At 39.5% G+C, this 24,659-nt stretch overlaps 1 protein-coding gene across 1 annotated transcript in view; it reads right to left on the reverse strand.

Annotated features, from left to right (window-relative positions):
- Positions 1–24,659, reverse strand: part of LOC122815724 (pseudouridine-metabolizing bifunctional protein C1861.05-like) — an 871,888-nt gene that overhangs the window by 584,314 nt on the left and 262,915 nt on the right. Inside the window, exon 12 of the mRNA XM_044088476.1 lies at positions 11,893–11,987. Coding sequence (XP_043944411.1) covers positions 11,893–11,987 — 95 coding nt within the window. The remainder of the gene's footprint in view (positions 1–11,892; positions 11,988–24,659) is intronic.

Below are 24,659 nucleotides of genomic sequence, written 5' to 3' on the forward strand. Positions count from 1 at the left end.
GGGTTTTAATGTTAACTCAACTGTTATACAAATTTGCACATAATAAAAAAAAATATTTGAATAGATTCAACTCTAGACTCCAGAAACAAAACCCTTTTTCCAACAGAACATGAATTTATGGTTAAGTCAATGCACATCCATCTAATTGTGATTTCTGATAAAGCACCTCTGGGGATTTTTGGGTGATTTGGATGGACTGAAACTATAGTGGTACTGGTGGCGTCGAATTGCCTCTTTGAAAAAGCAGATGCTTGTTGAATGGCTGAAGAGAACATTAGAAAAATCAAGTGAATAAGCTGAAGATGGTGAAGCATTTCTGTACTAAAATGAGACAGTATAAAAGAAGAAGCTATGAGAGATGTCAAACAGTTTACTGATGAATGGTGGGATAAAAGGTAGATGTTTTAAAAATAAATCAGGCTGAATTAGTGGAGCTTCAAAATAGATTTTGCGATGATGATAAGGATTTAGAAAAATCAGCTGATATTTTAATCAGAAAATTTACTCTATCCATACCTTTTTGAAGCAAGCCACGAGGGATAAATAATAATACCCATTTGTTAACCAGGGAGGCCGATGGGACACATGCTCCCTTTATACAAGATATGGGTCTTATTACCTATAATCAAGGTACATGGTTTGAGCCTGTGCAAGTTAATTAACCCAACTGCCATTCCTAATAAGGGCATTTTACTTGCACACACACACACACACACACACACACACACACACACACACACACACACACACACACACACACACACAAACACACACACAAACACACACACACAAACACACACACACACACACACACACACACACACACACACACACACACACTGCAACTGTTAAATCTGCACTTATGGTTTCAGTCCCCACCTGGCTGCTCCTGTTTCTACCTGAATCTCTGGCTTCCATGCTGCTCTGCTGTTTAGCTTCTGTTTCAGTCTCGCAGCCACCCATATCAAATCCCTGACTGCCGTTTTCAAAATCTCTAATGGTTTACATTAGGACAATGTCCTAATGCTGAAATTTCTAGGGCTTGCTATTCTTGCAGAAAGTCTCCTGTGAGGTCCTAAAGCCTTTAAGTGTTCCTGCAGAAGTCTCCCATGTGAGGCCCTAATGCTCTGTGGTGTTTATTGACGTCTTCCAGCTTATACTAGTTATGGAAGAATTTTTATTGACCCCTCCAAGCCAACTGGGTGGCCCCCAATCAGCACAGGGCCTAGGGAGCTGCCTAGGTCACCCAGTGTTGGATATGGCTCTGGGTCAGCAGATATGTATGCATTCCCAAAACTGCAGATCTATACATGTAATCAATTTTGAGGAGACCCAGATTTCTTTAAGATTGCAGAATATATAATCTTTGTATAGCCTGATTTTTAAATATCATTTGATAAGCATGAAGCATTTTTCTTGTTTTCTTGTCTAATTGCTCCAATACTTAAGTGGCCAGTCAATCATCCCAAAACTGTAAGAACAGGAAGAGCAAATTAATTTGAATATGGAGAGTAAATTGATTTACAGTTTGGCCGTTGTTGCCAAACCACTTTTCAATATTAGTTTTAGTCATCTGGAGTATTTCTTACTGAGCTTTATTCTCATATGTTCACGTTTTATTTCCAACCTTTCATCTACTCCTAAATATTTTTAAACTCCTTCCTGCTCAAGTTCCAGATTGATATTTTCTGGGTGATGCAGATTTCCTTTTTTTAAATGTTGCTTTTACACATTTATCAAAACCAAATGTCGTTCTTATAACATCTGAAAAAGTTTAAACCATTTGAAGTTGTACTTTCAAATTCTTATCTAATGAACTATACACTAGGGGAAAAAAGTAGACTAGAGTCTTTAAACAAGGCTGTTTTCTTTCTGGGTGCAAAAGTGTAACCATAACATAATCTGTTAAGTAAACTGCTTTAATTGCTTAAGGACAAGGCAAAACAGCAGCAGTGTCAAAAGAATCAACCTGGAATATCTCCCTTTGAATTTTTATCCCTAGGATAATACTTTGCCCTTTATCATGGCTAAACTGCAAAGAGGTCTGCCGCTGTTTTGTGGACAATGTCATGGCTGGGTCTGAGATGGCCTTGTATGCCAGACATAGGTAGAGGGACAGGGCTTTTACCTTTCTAGTTATGAATGCATGTGGGTTAGTCAATGCAAGAGTGAAAGCAAAATGTCTGTGCGTGTGCATGCAGAAAAGACTGTGTAAGCGTTTGTATGAGAGATTTAGCGATGAATGTCTGAGTGGTCAATGTAAGGTGTATCGTATGCATCTCTATGCATGCCTTTATCCACAAATATGGGATACTGTCAAATGCTTTTTGTAATCTATCCATGCCGTAGTTAGATTCTCTTTTTACAACTCTCGATTATGGCTTTGTTTTGCAACAGGTGATCCTTTGTTCCATATGAATTTCTTTTATTATGTTTTGTTCTATTGCCATTATTGAATTTTTTTTCTATAGGACTATAATTTCTGTGTGCATCAAGTCCAGTATACAATTTATATATAGTCAGAAGTCAAGTCATTGGTCTATAATAAGATGGCTTGCAGGTTCACGCTTAAGGATGAGTAGCGTTTTTTCCTGCTGTTAACCAGGTTGGTGCTTGCTTGGGATGTACATACAAGTAATTCTTACTTGGAGCTAAATCTTTGTGCAAAGATGTTAACACCTATGTCTGCATCTGTGATGTTATTATCATTATAACAATAGTGGTGTACAATAAAAGATCAAAGAAGTAAAACAAAATTGGCAAAATGGACAAAGTGCTATACGTGTAAAGCAGAAGAGAATGAAGAAAAAAGAAAGAAGACAGAATAACATTGGATAACAATTTTAATTTGAAACAAAAGCATTCCTCAGTATTTCAAAAGTCATAATATAGCAACCTTAGAGGAAGCTTTTTTTTCCCACAAGTAAATATTTTAATGCTTGAGTGAAAAATTGTAACGCCACCAGCTTAAAAGCACATGCTTACTGAGATGAAACAAAATTTAACCTTATTGGCTAACAGAGAGTATTATTCAAAATGCTGTAATTTATGAATTAAAAGTGATTAACAAACAGGCAGACCATTTTGTAATAGGGGGCCGGTGTTCTTTGGATATGGATAAGAAAAGCTGACACAAATAGGGTGTGACCCATATCTACTGTCATATTTAGGGAAGCATATAGATAGTTGATGTTGCTTGATCAAATCTTAAGAATGAGAATGGCATATTCTAGCAAGGGAATTATTGCATTCTTATTTACAGTGCAAACCTTCAGGTTAGCAGTCGGGTAACCTTGTATGCAGCTTTCAGCTTGGCTGTAATCATAGTAGTAACCTAGTACCTTGTATGCAGCTTTCAGCTTGGCTGTAATCATAGTAGTAACCTAGTCAGTCTGCAAGTTGTGTATGAAAGATGCTTCACATCCACATTCTCAGATGTCTGAATATGGAAACTTCAGTGACTGGCAGTTAGATGGGTTAGGGATGAATAAGTGCAGTGATTTGGCAGATCACTGCATAGCCCTAAGCAGATAATGGGTATTATGTTGATATTTTCAAAAAGGAAACTTTTCTTGTGTAAACAGTCCCAAACCTTAATGAGGTCATCCTGGATCAAATTCAAACTATATAAAGTAGTATTTATAAACAATGTGAAAAGGACAGATCCGAGGACTGACCCCTGAGTAATCCCAGAGGGCGCAGTGCCAAGTTTAAAGGATGTTCTGTGTAAATTGACTACTGCAGTTCTATTATATAGTCCCTGAACCAGCCTGAAGGACCGATCTGAAAATCAGGTTTCAGTAGCTAATAAATAAGGAATGCCTGCTTAAAGGTTCATTTCAAGCCACCGAAGTTACTGTACAGACTATAGTGCAGTAACAGCACTGCACTCCTTTATAGTACCAACACTACAGCCTTTTGCAGGATTGATCATTTCTCCTGGAAGTAATATAACTTTCTGAATTTGATACGAGTGGAGGTGGGGTCTTACATGAGTTAGAATCTGATTATACAGTATCATCTATCTATCTCATCAAGAATTTAAAAGCTTTAATCACTAACTTGGAAGAATATTTGAAGCTGGGTACCTCTTGAAGCTGGAGTATAAATGTAGGCTTCTAGGGAACAGGAATAACTTGTGTGGCAAGTGATAAACAAACAAGTGCATACTCAGAATCTAATGAGGATGTCTACTTGCAAGAGTTTATTGAGGCCACAGTTTTAATCAAGAAGGCACAGAGGTTTTCTAAATTATTTGACACAGTCTCATTGATACTGAAAATGTATGAGATGGACATCAGAATATGAGAGGTTAAAGGAGTGGCTTGTGGTATGATTAGAAAATGGCTTGACAGGACACAAGGTTAAGAGTGAATAAGAAGTCACTGAGCTTAAGCTTAATGGTTGCCCCAACAGAAGGAAGGTAAAACGTGCTCAAGTGTCAGTTTCACTCAGGATCTATTTCATTTGCTTCAGTAATTGCTTGGACTTTTCAAAGAACATTTGCTATTATTGCCAGAATACTGCAATTTAGACAGTTTAGTCTCATTGCTTTTATCTTTATTACATCTGAAGATTTGTTCATGTCCAGGCAAACCAATAATTTTTATCAATTCTAGATTTGTTTTTTTAATGTTTCAGTTTAGTGGTCAGCTGCCTGCATGATGGGGACAGCTGATACCCCATATCCTTCTGATGACCACAGCCTGTATAAGAAGAGTTCTGCATACCATGAGGGAACATTTCAAGTGGCAAGGCCAGGAATATTCTGATTCCAGAAAACGCCTTCGGACTTTCCTTAAGAAGCCCCAGCACAGGCCCTTGGCTATTCCTCCTGTTCTTGATGTTTTGGATGATTTATATGCTGACTCTAGTGTTTCCCCTGACTCTCTTCCTCCTGCTCCAGCCAAGCCAGACAGGTATTACAGGGTCCCAGAAACTCATTCCCATTTATTTAGGGCCCATACTGCTGATTTGGAAACTATTTCTCAGGGACCTAAAGGAGTTTCAGCTTCTACCTCTAAAAATCCTTTGCCCTCCAACAGGGAAGCTAGGTCATTAGAGAGATGGGGCAAAAAGGTTTACACATCCACTACCTTATCCATGAGAGCCTTGAATTGCCTTTTTCATATGTTACAATATCAGGATTTCCTGTTAGAAGATTTACAAAAAACATTGGCCTCTCCTGATCCTTTAGACAGGAAAGCTTTGCAGGAAGCAGTGCATAATTCTCAGCAAGTAAGCAATCACTTCCTGCAGTGTGGATATGATGCACTGGAAGCTTCATGTAGGGCAGCTATGACAGGGGCAGTCATTCGTAGACATGCATGGTTAAAAGATCAACCTCTACCAGATCATGTAAAGGCAAAACTTCTGGATGCACCTTTGGAAAAGAACAAGCTTTTTGGTGCTAATGCTAAGGATGTGTTAAAGACTATCGAGGAAAAAGCAAAATCAGTTCAGACGGTGAAAGATTTCCTCCAGGTGCAACCCCCCAGATTCAGTAGGCCTTCAAAAAACTGGTCCTTTCCTAATCCAGAAAAGTTTCAAAGGGGTAAAAACAGACGTGGCCGAGGAAGAGGCCAATACAGAGGTCCTTACAGGGGACGACAATGGCAGTCAGGAAACCAAAGAAGTGACGCAGGGGTTTCTCCTGCCCCACAGCCACAATCTCAATGACTTTCCTCTATTTCCTCCTACCAGGGAACAACTAGAAGCTCCCTTGGGAGGGAAATTATCTCTGTTTGCAGAAAATTGGCACAGACTGACAAAAGACAAATGGATTTTGGACATTATAGACCGAGGCTACAGGTTCCATTTTCATACCTTGCCAAGAAAACATGGCATGCCAAACCTACCACAAACCCAGAGGGCAGAGGCTATCAAGCAAATCTCTCTGCTGACTCGAATGAAAGCAATAGAAAGAGTTCCACAACAAGAACAAGGCCAGGGGTTTTACTCAAGACTGTTCCTTGTTCCAAGAAAAGAAACTCAATGGAGACCAATACTGGATTTGTCCGCATTAAACACTTTTCTCATAGTCCCAAAGTTCAAAATGCTGACTCTACAGCAACTCCTTCCCATGCTGGGCAAGGGGTCTTGGCTGATTACTCTGGACCTCAAGGAGGCATACCTGCATGTCCCTATCAGACACAGCTGCAGAAGATACCTCAGATTTCTTGCAGGGCCAGAGCATTATCAATTCTCAGCATTGCCATTTGGCTTATCTACTGCACCCAGAGTATTCACAAAATGCCTGGCTTCAGTAATTGCTCATTGCAGGCTTCAAGGGATACAAATTTACCCGTACCTGGACAACTGCCTCATACAAGCGGACGACAAATTGATGTTGACAAAAAACTTGGACTATGTCATACGATTACTTCAAGCTCTGGGATACACAGTCAACTTTCAAAAGTCAAGACTGCAGCCATCCCAGCAAATAATATTCTTAGGAGCCAAATTAGACACAGCCTCTCAAATGGCTTACCTGACAGAAGACAAGCAAGAGAAGTTAACTCATTACTTCAAAGGTTTAGCAAAATTCACCCAGATGACTGCAAGGAGATTCCTACAGGCCCTGGGTTACATGGCATCCTGCATTCTCCTGGTTCCATTAGCAAGGCTACACATGAGAAAGCTTCAATGGTACCTAAAAAACATTTGGTCTCAGCACAGCAACAACTTGGAGACAACCATACCGCTCATTCCATGCCTACAAAAGGAATTCCTATGGTGGGCCTCGGTGAGCCAGGCCAACACAGGTATGTCATTCAAAAAACCACAGATAACACAGACCATGACCACAGACACCTCAGACCTTGGATGGGGGGCGCACATGGAAGGCAGGTGTATACAAGGACAATGGTCTCAAAAGGAAACACATCTGCATATAAATCAAAAAGAAATGCTGGCAGTAATGCATGCCATCGAGGCCTTTCAACGACAACTTCAACAAAGCCATTTACTGATAAGGACAGACAACACCACTGTGATGTGGTATATAAACAAGCAAGGGGGCACCCACTCTTACCCCCTTTGCAGACTAACAATGCATCTTTGGGAGAAATCACTGAGCCTAAACATCCACTTACAATCCCAGTTTGTTCCAGGCAAAGACAATGTGCTGGCGGACAGCCTAAGCAGGAATTTCACAGATCCACACGAGTGGAGGTTACACCCGAAAATCTTCAAACAAATCACTTCGACATGGGGCAGGCCAGAGGTAGACCTATTTGCCTCTCACCTCAACCATCATCTACAAAAATTCTGCACAAGGACATACCATCCAAAAGTCTGGAAAACAGATGCTCTCTCATTCAACTGGAACTTCCTAACAATCTATGCATTCCCACCTCTGCCACTGATGACCTCAGTACTGCTAAAGATCAAAGCAGAGAGACCCAAGGGAATCATAATAGCTCCGGACTGGCCAAGACAACACTGGTACCCACTACTAAGGAGCATATGTCACACCAAGAGGTGGGCCCTTCCACAATGGCCTCTACTTTTGACTCAACACAATCTCAACACAGTGCATCCAAACCTTCAGACACTGCAGCTAACAGCATGGGAGATCCCATAAATAACCTCAACCTATCTCTCTCCAAGGAAGTACAGCAGATACTAACAGAGGCTCGAAGACCATCCACCAGAAAGGTTTACTTAGCAAAATGGTAGAGATTCAGCAATTGGAATACCAGCAAGGGGCATGATGCCTCATTGTTGAACATCCCACTCATCTTGGAATATTTGGCGGATATGCTAAAGAACGGCCTCTCATATTCTTCCATAAAGATACATGCATCAGCTATTTCAGCTAGATATAACACTGACCCTCCAGTCTTTTCACACCCTTTGCTAAGGCAATTCCTCACGGGAATCAAGAACATCAAGCCACCAAGAAAGGCCCCAGTGCCAGCCTGGGACCTCAATTTTGTCCTAGAAAAACTGACTCTACCTCCTTTTGAGCCAGCAGCTTCAGTTGACTTGCAATTTCTCTCATGGAAGACAGCTTTCCTGTTGGCAATTACATCAGCAAGAAGGGTTTCGGAGCTACAGGCCTTAATGGCAATACCACCGTTCATAATTTTTCACAGAGACAGGGTTTCATTAAGGACCAACCCTACTTTTATGCCAAAGGTGGTATCTAGGGTTTCTTTGAATCAAGCTATTCATTTGCCTGCTTTCTTTCCCAATCCTGAGAATAAGGGAGAAAGACTGTTACATACCTTGGACATTCACAGACAACTTCGATACTACCTGGACAGAACCAAGGCCAGTAGGAAGTCTGAACAACTTTTTGTAGCTTACACCCCTGCAGTCCAAGGAAAAGCAATTTCAAAACAGACAATTTCAAAATGGATTGGACATTGCATCAGATTCTGTTACTCCATTCATGGAAAGACTGTTCCAGCCAATGTCAGACCACATTCCACAAGAGCTACAGCCACCTCTACAGCATTCTTAAGAGGGGTGCCTACTAAGGACATTCTAGAAGCTGCTACATGGAGCTCCGTGCATACATTCTCCAAACACTACAATCTCCCTCTATACTCCAGATCCAGAGCAGGCTTTGCTTCGGCAGTCCTGCAGGGTTTGATTGCCACACCATCTTTTTCCTAGAGCATACCTCCTCCCCCAGCTAAGCTATGGTATTCTACCCACATGTTATGACTGCAGTTGCATTCTTGAAGGACATAGTACAGTTTTGTACCTACCATAAATGTAGATGTCCGATAGATATGCAACTGCAGTTGGGTTTTCCCTCCCTCCTTCCCCTCTATGCCTTGGGTCCACTCCTATCCCTGTTACCCTTAGCTGGGGATCTCTGTTATGGTGTATCTGTTTATTGTTTTTATTTATTTGTCTGGAAATCTGTGTTATCTTCCAATTTGATTACAATCTTCCTTGGAGGGCACCTGGCATCTGGGGCAAGAAACACTGAAGAAGATGGTGTCGGCTGATGCTTATGTACTCCAGCCGCTCTGACGTCTGAGAGAAATGCGACTTCAGCCGACATCGGACCCAGACTTTGGAATCTGGCCGACCGAGGGCTGCCTGAGGCAGGACAACCCACATGTTACGACTGCAGTTGCATATCTATCGGACATCTACATTTATGGTAGGTACAAAACTGTACTTTTCACATCCACATTCTCAGATGTCTGAATATGGAAACTTCAGTGACTGGCAGTTAGATGGGTTAGGGATGAATAAGTGCAGTGCAGTGATTTGGCAGATCACTGCATAGCCCTAAGCAGATAGTGGGTATTATGTCGATATTTTCAAAAAGGAAACTTTTCTTGTGTAAACAGTCCCAAACCTTAATGAGGTCATCCTGGATCAAATTCAAACTATATAAAGTAGTATTTATAAACAATGTGAAAAGGACAGATCCGAGGACTGACCCCTGAGTAATCCCAGAGGGCACAGTGCCAAGTTTAAAGGATGTTCTGTGTAAATTGACTACTGCAGTTCTATTATATAGTCCCTGAACCAGCCTGAAGGACCGATCTGAAAATCAGGTTTCAGTAGCTAATAAATAAGGAATGCCTGCTTTACAAAAGTAAAGGTTAATTTCAAGCCACTGAAGTTACTGTACAGACTATAGTGCAGTAACATCACTGCACTCCTTTATAGTACCAACACTACAGCCTTTTGCAGGATTGATCATTTCTCCTGGAAGTAATATAACTTTCTGAAGTTGATACGAGTGGAGGCGGGGTATTACATGAGTTAGAATCTGATTATACAGTATCATCTATCTATCTCATCAAGAATTTAAAAGCTTTAATCACTAACTTGGAAGAATATTTGAAGCTGGGTACCTCTTGAAGCTGGAGTATAAATGTAGGCTTCTAGGGAACAGGAATAACTTGTGTGGCAAGTGATAAACAAACAAGTGCATACTCAGAATCTAATGAGGATGTCTACATGCAAGAGTTTATTGAGGCCACAGTTTTAATCAAGAAGGCACAGAGGTTTTCTAAATTATTTGACACAGTCTCATTGATACTGAAAATGTATGAGATGGACATCAGAATATGAGAGGTTAAAGGAGTGGCTTGTGGTATGATTAGAAAATGGCTTGACAGGACACAAGGTTAAGAGTGAATAAGAAGTCACTGAGCTTAAGCTTAATGGTTGCCCCAACAGAAGGAAGGTAAAAAGTGCTCAAGTGTCAGTTTCACTCAGGATCTATTTCATTTGCTTCAGTAATTGCTTGGACTTTTCAAAGAACATTTGCTATTATTGCCAGAATACTGCAATTTAGACAGTTTAGTCTCATTTCTTTTATCTTTATTACATCTGAAGATTTGTTCATGTCCAGGCAAACCAATAAATTTTATCACTTCTAGATTTGTTTTTTTAATGTTTCAGTTTAGTGGTCAGCTGCCTGCATGATGGGGACAGCTGATACCCCATATCCTTCTGATGACCACAGCCTGTATAAGAAGAGTGTTTGTGAGAAGGTCGAGGGCTTGATTCAGGCTAATAGTACACAAATGATCAATCCCATAATGCAGAGAATATGCAATAACTCCATTTCCTTAAGCACTAAGATGGTGAACTACAGGCATTCATATCATCCATGTATATGACCAAGTCATAATGGAACACTGATTACTCATTCCATTGTGAAAAAAAAGTGCATTTGCCATTATTTTATTGAGTTGGTCAAGACATAATTAATAACTGACTGATGCCCTCAGCTACTGGAGAGTGAATAAGACAGGAACCTTATTATCACAGTTGCAATGGATTCCTTAGGATATAATTCATGTCCCCCATTCCAGTTCAGATTGAAATGTCCCCAGAATTAAGAAGGGTATAAGGAACCAAGACTAGGAAACTGGGTAAGCAGGTTAAGTAAGGTAGAAAGATAAAATGTATGCCAAATGTTATGTATAGCTTAGAACTTAATATGACCCCCTATAATGATAGGGATCACAACCCATTTCAGGCTACATTCATCTGCAAAAGCACCCAAGAAAGATAATCTGATGATGTCTGGAAGGAGTTATTTGCCAACAGTTGGAACTCACCTCCAAGCCTCAGGCCACCCATTTTATACATGAATAGAATGATTATAAGGCATGGATTCTTAGACTCTTCACAGTAAACCTTCCCTAAATCACAGAAACCCCCTCAATCAACACTAGATATCAAAATACTCTGGGTGACCCTGTACAGGAACAGGACAGCCCCTCAGCACATGGGCACAGTTACATATACTTGAACCAGCTCGAATATGGGTTAGTACGTTACTTATTTTTTAAATGGTTTGTCAGTCAGAGGCATGTATGTATTGAGTATGACAATTCTGCATCTAGCCTGATATCACATAAAATTATGTATAAATGAATAGACAGCATTATAAGTACACATCTTCAGACTTGTTTGGGCTTACCATGAAATAGGGCATCTTCATCATGTGAGAAATGCTGGCCTAGAACCTGTGGTGAGTGGGAGACTTGATGACCTAAACCAGGTTTCAGAAATGGAGAAAATATAACAAGATTCACCTGAAAGCAGACTACCTATACTGAAATAACCTATTGTAATATTTTTCGCATTGCTATTCAGACTGATGTTTAAAGTCATTTCATTTTGTCTCTCATCTTATGCAAGCATTTGCATTTCAGAAATGTAACACTATCCACAGACACCTTTAACTGGTATCTTGAGATCTACTAGAAGAGCTCTGCTCTGCTCTGTCTAGATGAAGCATGCAAAATAAACATTTATGAACAACATGAAAAGTCAAAATCCACATGCAAGTGTTAAGTACCAGTTATATTTGTGTCAGACCCAGAGTTTAAGTTTGAAATAAAAAAATGACAGTGACGACTGAAAAAAAGAACAAAATTAATTAGTACAATGACTAACCATGTGACTGCAGAAGCGAAGAACTGAATCTGAGTGCATATCCATTCCAATTGCAGAGATAAAAAGAGGATTCATATCTAGACGAGTCAAGCAATCTAAAGGGGTAAAAAGCAGTGTAGTTAGTTATTTTAAATGAAATCCTAACTTAATTATTAAATGATGTGGGGTCTGCATCTATTGCATGCCTCAGAAATGCATATGGTTTAGACTAACTCTAAAACCTTTTCCAGTAAACCAAGTAGTTGCATGGGATTATTCTGACACTCAAGAGATTATGATGACCTTATAAGGCTTATTAAAATCCCCATGGATTTATATTGCAGAGCTTTGCAGTCCATGCTTTTTATATTTGGAGGAGGCAATTTTGCCCTCTGCCCCACTTATGCATAACAAAATAGCAGATAGTAGCAAGTAGATGAAATGTCAGACAAATGAGTGTTGAATTATCTAAAAACACACCAAAAATTCTACTCTGGTAATGAAATACACCTTAAAAATACCTTCTAGACAATCTTCTATGTCACTGTCATAAAGATACAAGCAAATGGTCCTCACCTGTAACTACCATGATGCTTTTCCTACTCAGTCATGCTCAGAGTTTGTTCCTTTGCTATGCCTCTACTATTTGAATTCTCATCCACTTCTCCCTTTCTTTTCACACCCTACTTTGTCTTCACCACTTGCTTCAACCTTCCTCCAGTAGTTAGTCCACACACAACCTTCTACCAACTCCTTATTATCATTGCCACTCACTCCTCATCATCATCACCATTCACTCCTTATCATCGCCACTCACTCCTTATCTTCATCGCCACTCACTACTTATCTTCATCGCCACTCACTCCTTATCTTCATCGCCACTCACTCCTTATCTTCATCGCCACTCACTCCTTATCTTCATCGCCACTCACTCCTTATCTTCATCGCCACTCACTCCTTATCTTCATCGCCACTCACTCCTTATCTTCATCACCACTCACTCCTTATTTTCATCTCCACTCACTCCTTATTTTCATCTCCACTCACTCCTTATTTTCATCTCCACTCACTCCTTCTCGTCTTATGTGTGCCTCCTTCCAATGTATAAAGAGGGGAGGTAGGATGTCTAGCACCATATCTTCATTTCCTGTATTGTGTAAATATTTTTCTTGATTATGAAATGTTTGTGTCTTCTTTTAGTAGTATTTAACTACTAAGCCCAACAACGAACAATTATGTTAGTCTCTTTATGCCTGTATATAAAACAAATTATTTAATCACACATTACAAGTGTACCTTTCAAGTATTCACTGTGCAACCTTGTAATATTGCCTGCTTGTACATTTGTGCTGTTTGGATATAACTTACATGCATTTACTGTCATGCATTTTAATATTATAAGTCTGCCTCTGGCCTGGGTCATGGCTAAAACGGGTCCTTGGACCAGTCTACCTACCTTTTCAAAAAATGTCAGATAAATGAAAAAAATAATTTGATTCATCAAAAATCTTCTCTGCTACTAGAATTTAGTATCATGCTTTGCATACAGATTTGTGATTACTGCATAACTAGCGACACTGAGAGTCAAATGCAGTGGCAGTACTTCTCAATACATTTTGTGCACAGAGCTGCTACTATTGCATCCCAAGCCCCCAAGTACTGCCCATTGACCACAGGCGTGTAGTGTCAGCTCACCACTGCTGCAATAGGGCCACTTACACACCCATATTATTACCTTCCTGTGGACAGTAGGCCATGCTGGAATCCAGATGTGACGAAAAGCACAAAGTCATCATGGGCAGTTAGTGATGACTAGGAAGGGGTATTTCCTTTTTTATCTAATGTATCCCTTAAGTGTGTTGAAGCATGGGTGCATACAGCAAGGCCTTCTCCTTCAATTCTTATTACCATCACCAGTGTTCACCACTGTAGTGCAAGCAGCCTTGAAGTCCCCTAAGACAGTAACCGACTAAATATCCCACTAGTCTTAGTTGGACATATTGTGCCTGAGCTGATTCATGGACCCAGTTTAATGACATCATTGTTGTGCACCCTGACACTATGCCATTGGGCAGCTAAACATGTACTACCTAGTAATGCTTAAAAATTATAAGGTGAATACTCACCCAGGTGCAACACTGATGGGGAAGATGTCCAAGTTTCTCAATTCAGTATTACTGCACTAGATTTGAGTGCCTTCAGAGAACTGACACGTACCCACTCATCACTGCTACAGCTTCCTAAACTGATGTTGGCTGAACCTGCATTAGTATTATTCAGCTTGGTTTCAGTTTATAGGCTTCAAAAAAATTGTTATGATGTGACATTTTTCTTAACTGGTGGAGTCTAGCAAAAACTCATGTTCCTTCATTAGTTTTCTGCTACAGACTGCTAGAACTGACAGTAAGCTTATTATTTTTATCCTATCTGCTGCAGATAGTTAGAAGTTACAGTCTGTATGCTAATCCACCTGCATCTCTAACAGCAACACCCTTCCTTATCCCACAGACTTTGAACAGTTTTCATATTTAAAAAAATAGTTAGACAAGGGAATGTGGAATAACTTAAATACAAATCACTTCCAGTCACATGTAATAGTAATATAACATACATTTAACACCTGATAAAACACAAGGCAATGTATATTTTAATTACCTATACAAGGCCATTCCTGTTAACAACCTGCCTGTACACACCTTATTAGCTTCCATTGTTCCAGACTCTTCTAATACTACAAATGTGTTCTGCTTTGCTGCCTTTCATTTCTAAGCCAAACATGTTTTGGTATTTTCTTTCCACATTGCCATCACTGGCCTTCCCCTCCCAACACTATTATAACAAATAGCCAACAGCATATACAAATTCCTGTTTATTTATTATATTATAAATGCGTGTGTGTGTGTGTGTGTGTGTGTGTGTGTGTGTGTGTGTGTGTGTGTGTGTGTGTGTGTGTGTATTTTATATATACATATACATATAGTCAACTGAGCAATTGTACTGGAGTGGGGACCATTTTCAACTATGATGGGGTTGAAACATACAGACAAATATATTGCATTTAGATGAAATGTCATATTCAGAAATATTTATACATAAATGACTTAAGCTGACATCCACACAAATGGTAAGATTACAAGCCAGCATCACCAAGGTCAGGTAATATTAGATTAAGTAAAATAATGCTACGGTCATCCCACTCAACAAAGGGGGAGCAACTACAGACCCTGGGAACTACCGCCTCCATTAGTCTGACAAGTCTGATACGCAAGGCAATGGAGCTCATCATCATGGACCTTATAAATAAGGACATAGGGAATCTCCAAACTCTGGACTCCACGCAGTTTGGGTTTGTAAAAGGTAGAGCATGCCTGCTCAACCTGACAGACTTCTTTTAGTCTGTCACCAGAGCTGTGGATGAGGGCAAGGTAGTTCACACAGCCTACCTAGATCTTGCCAAGGCCTTCAACACCATCCCTCACTCAGGAATCATAGATAGACTCACTAAACTAGGCATAAACCCCTATGTCATAAGATGGGTTGCCAACTGGCTCACTGACAGAACTCACACTGTAAAAGTAGCGGACTCCAAATCTGACTACCGACCAGTTACAAGTGGTGTCCCACAGGGATCGGTCCTAGGTCCTCTCCTGTTTGGCATCTACTTCTCTGAAGTTCAAGCCAACACAAAGAGACTCTGGTTGACCAGGTTTGAAGATGATTGCAAACTGGGAGCCATTATTGATTCTCCAACTGATGTAGACAGTCTACAAAAAGGCCTCACTGATACCAATGACTGGTGCCAGAACCATGGCCTTAAGGTCAATGCCAAAAAGTGCACTGTCATTCCCTTTGGGAAAAATTCAGTGCCCATGAACTACCACATAGGTGGTAGTCTACTAAACACAGAAGGTGTGATGAGAGACCTGGGGACACCGGTTGACAGCAACCTCTCCTTTGATAATCACATTGCCACATTGTAGTCAGAAAGTCCTTCTATGTGACACATCTCATTACAAAAGGTTTCTCATCCAGAAGAAAGAGGTCATAATCCCGCTCTACTCATCCCTCATTAGACGTATTATAGAATACAATGCCCCATTTGGTATGCACCTCACTAGACACAACAGGAAAGGCCACAAAAATACCTCACTAAGAGGATCTTAGGCCTTAGACACATACCCTACAGGGACAGACTCAAAAAACTCCAGCTATACTCTGTCTCTTATCACCTACTTAGAGGCGATCTCTGTTTGACCTACAAAGCCATGTCTGACCCAGAGCTGCTAGATATGCTACACCTAAAGAAATCCCAATCCCTCCGTGCCACACACTCCAGGGACCTAAACCTCATTACCACAATAAACAGAACATGCTGGAGGGACAGGTTCCTAACCCAGAAACTCCCCGTACTCTGGAACAAACTTCCCATTCATGTCAAGCAGAGCACTTCACTGGCCCTCTAAGAGAGATCTTAATGAGTGGATGGATAATAGGAAGTTCACCCCGGGGATCACTTCAGTGGCCTTGCTTGACAGGGGCACTGGGAACTAACTTTAGGCGGCATGATGCCAGGGAATCTTCTTGGGCTAGGCTTACATAGGCCCCAGGGTCATTAGCCTAGTACACACCTATGAACTTATGAATGCTGAATTATACTTGTAATGAATTATGTAATCTGCAAGAATAATGCCAATCATAATAAATAAGCATTAGTAAACACTGGCAACATCAATCCTTATAATACAAATATGGCACCATGCAACAAGGATTGATGAAGAAAAATTTTTTAAGGCCCAGAAAATATAATTATGTTTGGTGATAAACCTGCCTTCTGACAGATCAGTTACCTAAGAAGAACCCACCTGGGGACCAAAATCACTCCAAACTAACTCATCTACAGTATACAAGTTAAATAGAGAAACATATGAACATACAATAAAATAATTCACAAAACTACAAGATGATACAAGTAGTACACTCAACCTTTTCTGCTGGAAGATGAAAATATTGTGGGTTTTACTCCCACACCAGGTTCTTGGATTCATTTTCCAAGTACTGATAATGAAGTGCAGTATAAAGGCAGAGGGATGCAGAACTCCCAAGTGTGCCATCCTTTGAATGAGGCATTAAACTGAAATCCCATCTGGTGGTAGCTGAAGGGGATGTAAAACATCCTACAGCACTTACTGAAAACAAAAGAAGTTCCCAGTGCCCTGGCCAAATCTCTATCTCCGATCTCCCCTGAAAAGAATTGGATGCAGTGGTACTAACCTGGTCAACAGAGATAATGTACATGTATGATGCAGCACTAAAATGCTTGTAAAAGTTAACTGAGGGCATTGAATTCATCATGGCTCACTATGTCTTTGTTTGAAAAAATCCATGAATCAGCAAGTAACACTTAAATATGAAATCTACAGCATTTATAATTGGTATAAAACATCAATATGTATGTATATCATTTCAAATATTTCATTTTGTAGTTTGCCAACAATTCGGTCTACTGAAATACAGATTTAAACTCAGCTACAGCTAAAAAGCTCTTGAAGACACTCTGTTAAAGTTTGTTAAGTAATGATAAAAAGACAAGTGAGCAGTGGAGGATGGGGGGCATGATCTAAGGAAGGGTTTGGAAAGGCTGACCGAGTGAGCAGAAAGGTGACAGCTGAGGGTCAGTGTAGACAAAAACAAAGTACAGCACCTGGGCCACAACAATCCGAGTGTTAAATACCAGTTGGGAGAATGGCAACTCATAAGGAAAAAGTATCTGGGGGTATTAATCATATCTGGATTATACCTCAAGGAGCACAGTGAGAGGTCAGTGGCAATCAGAATGCTGGGGTCCATCTTCAATGGCATGGACTCCAGAACAAAGTAATAATCAGATTGCAGTGGGCCCCCTTTAGGACACACTGAGTACTGTGTGCTGTTCCAGGAGTCTTTACAATGAAACACATATCATACTGCTAGAAAGAATAGAAATGAAAGGTACAGGAAAGATGGGTGGGGTGGAGATGAAAGAATATAACTATAGGCTCAAACAGATAGACATCTTCTCTCCTAAGACCATAATGTATAAGAAGGCATGATACAACTGTAAAAGACTATCTAAGGAATCCTAAGACCAATAGAACAGTGCTATAATGCCCAAACTCTGCCCCAGATGACCTTTGTTTGACTAGTAACACAGGTGCTGGAGGGACAAATTGGGGGAGGATGGGAATGAAAGGCTGATGCTAGCTTGCCCACCCTTGTGTGAGAAAGGCAGTCTTAGCTTGCTGTAACACCAGCACTGAAAGTCCATGAAACACCATGTAGCCATAGCATACTGCATGACTGGTGGCTGCACAGGAGTAGAAACATGCCCGCATCTCCTAAAAGCAGTAATTTTAGAGCTTACAAGGCTGCTGTTGGATGGCAGGCCTTACAGCACACTCAACAGCAGCATGTACCAGTAACCTCGATCTCCTCATTATCACTAGACATGGGACAAGCTGAGTCTTGGGAAGGCTAAGGTAAGTCTAGTTAACCCAGTGAACAAAGGGAAGAGCTGTTGAGAGCTCATTATGAGCTGCAAGGGGATATTGAAGAATTAAAAAGGCTTATATGAGAAAGATATGAAGGGAAACTCCTTAACAGCAAGGACCAACAGGGTCAAGCGGCCATAGACAGCAGACTGCTGGGACTGATAACTCCTTGGAGTTACAAAAGTATATCTTCACAGAGAAGACTGTTGACCCATGCAATGGACTGCTGAAATGCATGGGAGAGAGGGAATCCACAGAAGCATTCAATGGACTATAGACCAGATGGAGAAAGTTTAGGAAAAACAAATCAGCCCACCGACTAAAATCACAATATCAAATAAAAACACACCAAAAACAGCAGTGGTTAAATCAAGTAACTTTATTTGCACCAACAGACATCTGGTACCTTGGCTTTTCTCCTTCAAGGATCCTTGAAGGCAATTTAAGTTCCATCTACAGAAATATTATCTAGACACCAGTTTGCAGTACAAACATAATTTATTTACAGGGACTAATAAAAATTAAGCAGTGCAGCAAAATGAGGAATAACAGAAATAATCCAACAAAAATGTTGTGTCTTTCGGCTTTTCCCGGTTAGGGGTCGCCACAGCGGAACTCCGGTCTGCTAATGATTGGCAGTAGATTTTTACGTGCCGAGTTGCCAGCTCTGACGCACAACCTTCAACGAAGATACGCCCATTCACTCAAGTCTCCACACAGAAGATGCTCTAGCTGAGAATCGAACAGGACAACGTCTTGCTGTGAGGCGACAACGCTACCGCAGCACCACCACCGCAGACACTGTAAATAAGACAGGGTGAAATGAATGGCTATCTGCCATTCTAGCATCTATTCTCATATTTTAGTTGGTGAAAGATTTGTTTAGAAAACAAATATAAATAAAATGCTAAGAAATTGTTAGAAAGTACTAAATGCAAAAATAAACAAATGTTAATAGTCTTATTAAAAAGATCATATAATTACTAACATAGTCAATGCCTGTGTCTTGTACAAAAGAAATGTACAGAGTTGCATCTATAGTCATAAGAAATGTTTCTGAACCAATAAACTTATATAATCTTTATGTGCATCTAAAGAAACCCATGAATCTTTAAAATAAAACTGTGTATGTTGTACAACAGGATTTAGAGCCATATCTAAATAAACTTACAATGATCATCAGCAACTATCAGCTAAAAAGGTGGATCCCTATCTTTTATGGAGTCTAGGGATACCAAATATGCTTCCTAACTAACACAGAACACACCACTGTACTAACCTGAAAAAGCTTGGATGGATAGAAATTCCCACCTTCTTCACCAGTCCCAACTCATAGAGAGGCAAAATCTTTAAAACACCCTGAGAATACCCCAGCACTAAAAACTTACGACTCCCTACTCCCTATAAGCTGCCTCTTCTCAGGCAGCAGACTCAAACAAACAACCAAATCTCAACCCAACCTCTAGTAGACGCTGCCATTTTGCCAAACTCACTGGTAAATATAAATACCAAACTAATAACATAACAACAACATAACTTCTCTAAAACAAAAAAATAGTAGAAACATCAAGTCTTCCAAGTCACAACAAGGCTATCCTTGCTCTCTCAAACTAAAAATTAACCTAGCTATAAAATACTAAAAACTAAAATAATTAGCTAGTATATTGTAGCTTGTAAATAACTCTAAAGTATTATGTATAACTCCTATACAACATACATTATACTATGTACATATATAAAGTACGTCTGTTATAATTGTATATTACTTGTAATCTCAGAAGCCAGCCCTTGTACAGCTTGCTAAGCTTAGTAATTGTACCTAATTTTTGTATCAACTCATCATTAACTCTGTTGAACTTTTCTCACTCGGAAAAAAGAAAATTCTCCTCCCCTCCATGGAAAAAAAAACAAATGCAAAACAAAATAAAATAAATAAATAATAATAAATAACTTTGGTGGTTCCACCTTAAAAATTCAAACAATGAAAAAACAATATAACCCTGGTAAAAAGATCTAATAAACTGTCAATAAAAAACTTGATACTATCAAGAACTTGATGTCTGTTCACCTGGTAACAACTTGAGTCTGATAAATGTTCATTAAGTTTAACCACATGATGTTCATTATCCATCATAACAACACTACTACCTTTATCAGCTTTCATTATTGTGATGAAATCACACTTTTGTAGCGTATCAAGTACCTGGTAAACATGACTAATTAAATAACACCATTTAACGGATGATTTGTGGCTAATTAAATAATACCATTTAACAGATGATTTACTGGACAAGATAAGTGTATAAGAGAAACAGAGTTTCACCTCAGTAAGTACCCTACTTAAGTAGGTGTTCTTCACAAAATACAAGTCCACCTTCCCAGACATGATTTTTATTTTGTTTGTTTGTTAGATACATACAAATTAGTATTTCTGGGAAAACTCTAATGGTAATTACACCAGGTGTCAGTTTTCTCTTGACCATATAAACAGAAAGAAAAACAAAGCTACAACTACAGGGTAACATCCAAAACTCAGATTCTTAGACTTTACTTTCTTGTTGCTTCTTCCTTCATTCAGAACTTTCAAAAACAAGAAATCTCATATCTTGGGTAACTAACAGCCCTTAAAAAACATAACTATCTTTTACTAATTTATTTCTATGGTGTCCCACTCTCTGCCTGACACACCCTCTGCACCTAGAAGTCATGTCACATGATCCCACACAGCATTGTATTCCCCTAGTTCAGTGGCCACAGTAACCCCCACTATGCCACACTATGCATCTTTATGTTTAATTAGGATTACCACCACCTCACAGAATACTTTTCAATCAAATCCCCATTTTGTCGGATCAAGTTTGCTGAGTCTTGTACTTGTCAAACAGTTTAATATTTTTTTCCAAACACCTTTATTGAATTATCACTTGTGACAAAGACAAGTTTACATTCATATAAAAGTAATCAAACTATATTAACATAAACATTATACTTCACAAATATTGCTATATCTCATATAACCTAAGCAATATTACATAAATTATTCAATTCCTGACTTTTTTTAAACAAGTAACATCTTTATTAAACCATCACTTACTACATAGGTAATCATACATTTACATAAACGAAAACAAACCACACCAGCACTATCTTAGTTGTAAGCATTTTACATCACAAACCATACTGACACTTCTGGTTGAAAACATTATATGTCACTTATAATCTACCCAATCTTTCTCACTCAAACATTACATAGCTCATTTAAGTCCTGCTGCCTTTTAAACCTCATTCCTCCCTTGTATGCATTGTTCCCACAATTCCATTTTTTCCTATGTAGTTCGCTCCTACCTTTTTCTAAATATCTCAGTTCCAGTTGTTTTATCTCTGTTACTATATTCACTACTTCCAGTATAGGTGGTTTATATTTTGATTTCCATTTTCTAGTAATTGCTTTTTTGGCAGCCACCATTATTAGACACAGCAAAGCCTTACCATGTCTAGGCAATGCCGATTCTGTATCTCTGTATCATAGCTTAGAAAAATCATGTCCCTCATCAGACCAATCTGCCCAACCAGCATCTCTAACAGTGCATCCCACAGGGAATCCTTAAAGTCCTCCAACTCACCCCACTCCAAGAAAATATGCTCCCAATTACTTCTTTCTTCCCCTTTACACCTCCAACATTTGCTGTCTGCTGGAGGAAGAATTATCTGGAGTCTACATAGATATTTTTATACCCCAAGTAAACATTTCCAGGCAAAAATCCTAACGTTTCTAGATTTTGTTGTATATTTGGGAGAAATACATATATCCTCCCATTGTTTCTTTGTGAATTGCTTATCCAATCTCACTTCCCAATCCTTTCTAACCTTTTCTGATTGGTTCTTATAGTTATCATGCAATATTTTATATGCTCTACTAATTATTCCTTTTTTAATGGTAACTTCTGTTCTAGAGTCTATTGAAAACTCTACCAGTGCTGGTCTTCTGTTCCTATTTCTTTCTCTTTGCCTATACATGGATATCAATTCCTGATAGGGAAGGCAATCTCTAACATGCAATCCAAATAAATTCTTGGCATCTTCCCATTCTATCATTTTTCCCTCTCTAGTTATTTGCTCCCAATACCTTGGTTCCTTTGCCAGTTTTCTCCAATAAATTCCAGCCCCCTCTTGCCTATTGTCTGTATCCCAAATTGCAGTAATCCCTATTGATAGAATCTCCTTTTTCCATGCCTGTGCTGATTTAGTTCTTAGAATACTTTCTGCTACTTTATGGATATAATGTTCTTATTCTCCTTAAATGCCTGTATCCAAAATCCCAGTCTCTCCTTGTTTCTTGAGCTTCTCTCTATTTCATGAACATCCCTTTCCACATTGAATTTAAGTCTTATGCTTGTGTGATGTATAGGAGTCTTAACTGTGTAGCTCTGAAATATCCCTTCAAATTGGGTAGTCCCAATCCGCCCTGTTCTGCTAGAAGAATCAGCTTATCTCACTTGACTCGTGCTGTCTTCCCCTCCCAGATAAAGTCCTTCAGCTCCTTGTTAATTGCTACCCACAACTTCTCCGCTGGTTGATAAAAATATGCCTGATCTGTGTATAAGAATAAAGGGACTAAAACATTTTAACGGCTTGTATCTTACTATCCATATCCATATAACAAAGCTTCCATTTTCTCAGTTTTTGTATTAACTTTTGTTTAGTCTCTTGCCACATATCTTTAGCTGCCAAACTAGAATTATTTTTAAGCCATGGTTCTAAAATATGCATGACCGGTGTATAAGAATAAAGGGACTAAAAACATTTTAACTGCATGCATCTTACTATCCATATCCATATAACAAAAGTTTCCATTTTTCTCAGTTTTTGTATTTATTTATTTTATTTTACATTTGTTAACCGGGTAGAGTCCGGCTGGGCAAGTTGCCCATTTTCAGCTGAGACCCGGGGAGATAAGCTCCATAACAACAGTACAAAAAGATTACAAAACATTTTAAAAGATTTACAAACAATATACAAAAAGTTTGACAGTTGCCAACAATCACAATTTACAAAAAGGGAATGTAAAACAGAAAACATTACATTTCTTAAGCCTTACTACAGACAGTAATATGAAACTCATTAGATATATAACCAAAAACCATTGTGGTATTTTCATTTGGTAGAAGTAAGACAAGAAGATAGCAGAATAAAAATCATTTGATCGAAGGCATGAGAAACTAGCCAGGAGTATTACAGGAGCATAGCCATTATTGAGTAATGTATTCCTTTAGGAGTTTTTTGAAGCTGTGATGATCTGTGTTTTTTAAGATAATCTGGGGTAATAGGTTTCACTGTTTGTCTACTTTGAAGGAGAATAGAGAGTCACCAAAGTAATTATGGGACATTGTAACCTTGAGTAGAAGTTTAGTGGCCACGGTGTTCCGGCGGTTAGTGTTGCCACCTCACAGCAAGAGGTTTGTCGGTTCGATCCTCAGCTGGGGTTCCTTCTGTGCGCAGTCTGCATGTCCTCCCTCTGGTTGCGTGGGTTTCCTCCGGGTGCTCCAGTTTCCTCCCACATCCCAAAGACATGCTGTAGGTGGATTGGACACTCTGAATTGGCCCTAGGCGTGACTGCATGCATGTGTGTGCCTTCTGTGGAAGGTTGGGCGACGGGCTGGCAACTCGGCACCGTAAAATTCCACTGCCAGTCATGAGTGGACAGGTGATCTGCTGTGGCAACCCTTAACCGGGAAAAAGCCAAAAGAAGAAGAAGTATAAGTTTATGGGATGATCGAAGGGTCCTGGGTTTAGTATTTATGTGCACTAGGTTGGAGAGTGCAGGGCAGTTTTCAGGTTTGTGGATAATGGAGTGGGCAGTGGGGAGCTGCTTGAGCAATAACAGATTGGGATATTCAAGCCAGTGTAATTTTTGAAGAGCAAGGCAATGATGGGTCCTGTTGGGTATCTTAGCAGCAAATTTTGCTATTTTGTTATAGCAGGAATTGAGTAGATGTAAATCAGACTTGTGCAGGTTAGTAAAAAGTTGAGAACAGTAGAGAGTAGATAGGAGGTGGGATATGGCTATGGCTAGTCTGGCATTTTGAGTAAGGTAAGGTTTGGCCCTATATGGAGCACCAGGTTGATGTGAACTTTCTTAACTGTGAGTGATAGGTGTTTATTGAATATTAGGTTGTCGTCTATCGTGACACCAAGTAGTTTTGTTTGGTTAACTGGTTCTATTATAGTGCCATTAGTGGAGTAGCTGGAGAGAGGAGGTGG

This window comes from Protopterus annectens, chromosome 11.part0 (genome assembly GCF_019279795.1).
Source record: "Protopterus annectens isolate FY-2018-M chromosome 11.part0, PAN1.0, whole genome shotgun sequence".
In the NCBI taxonomy this organism is placed as follows: Eukaryota; Metazoa; Chordata; order Ceratodontiformes; family Protopteridae; genus Protopterus; species Protopterus annectens.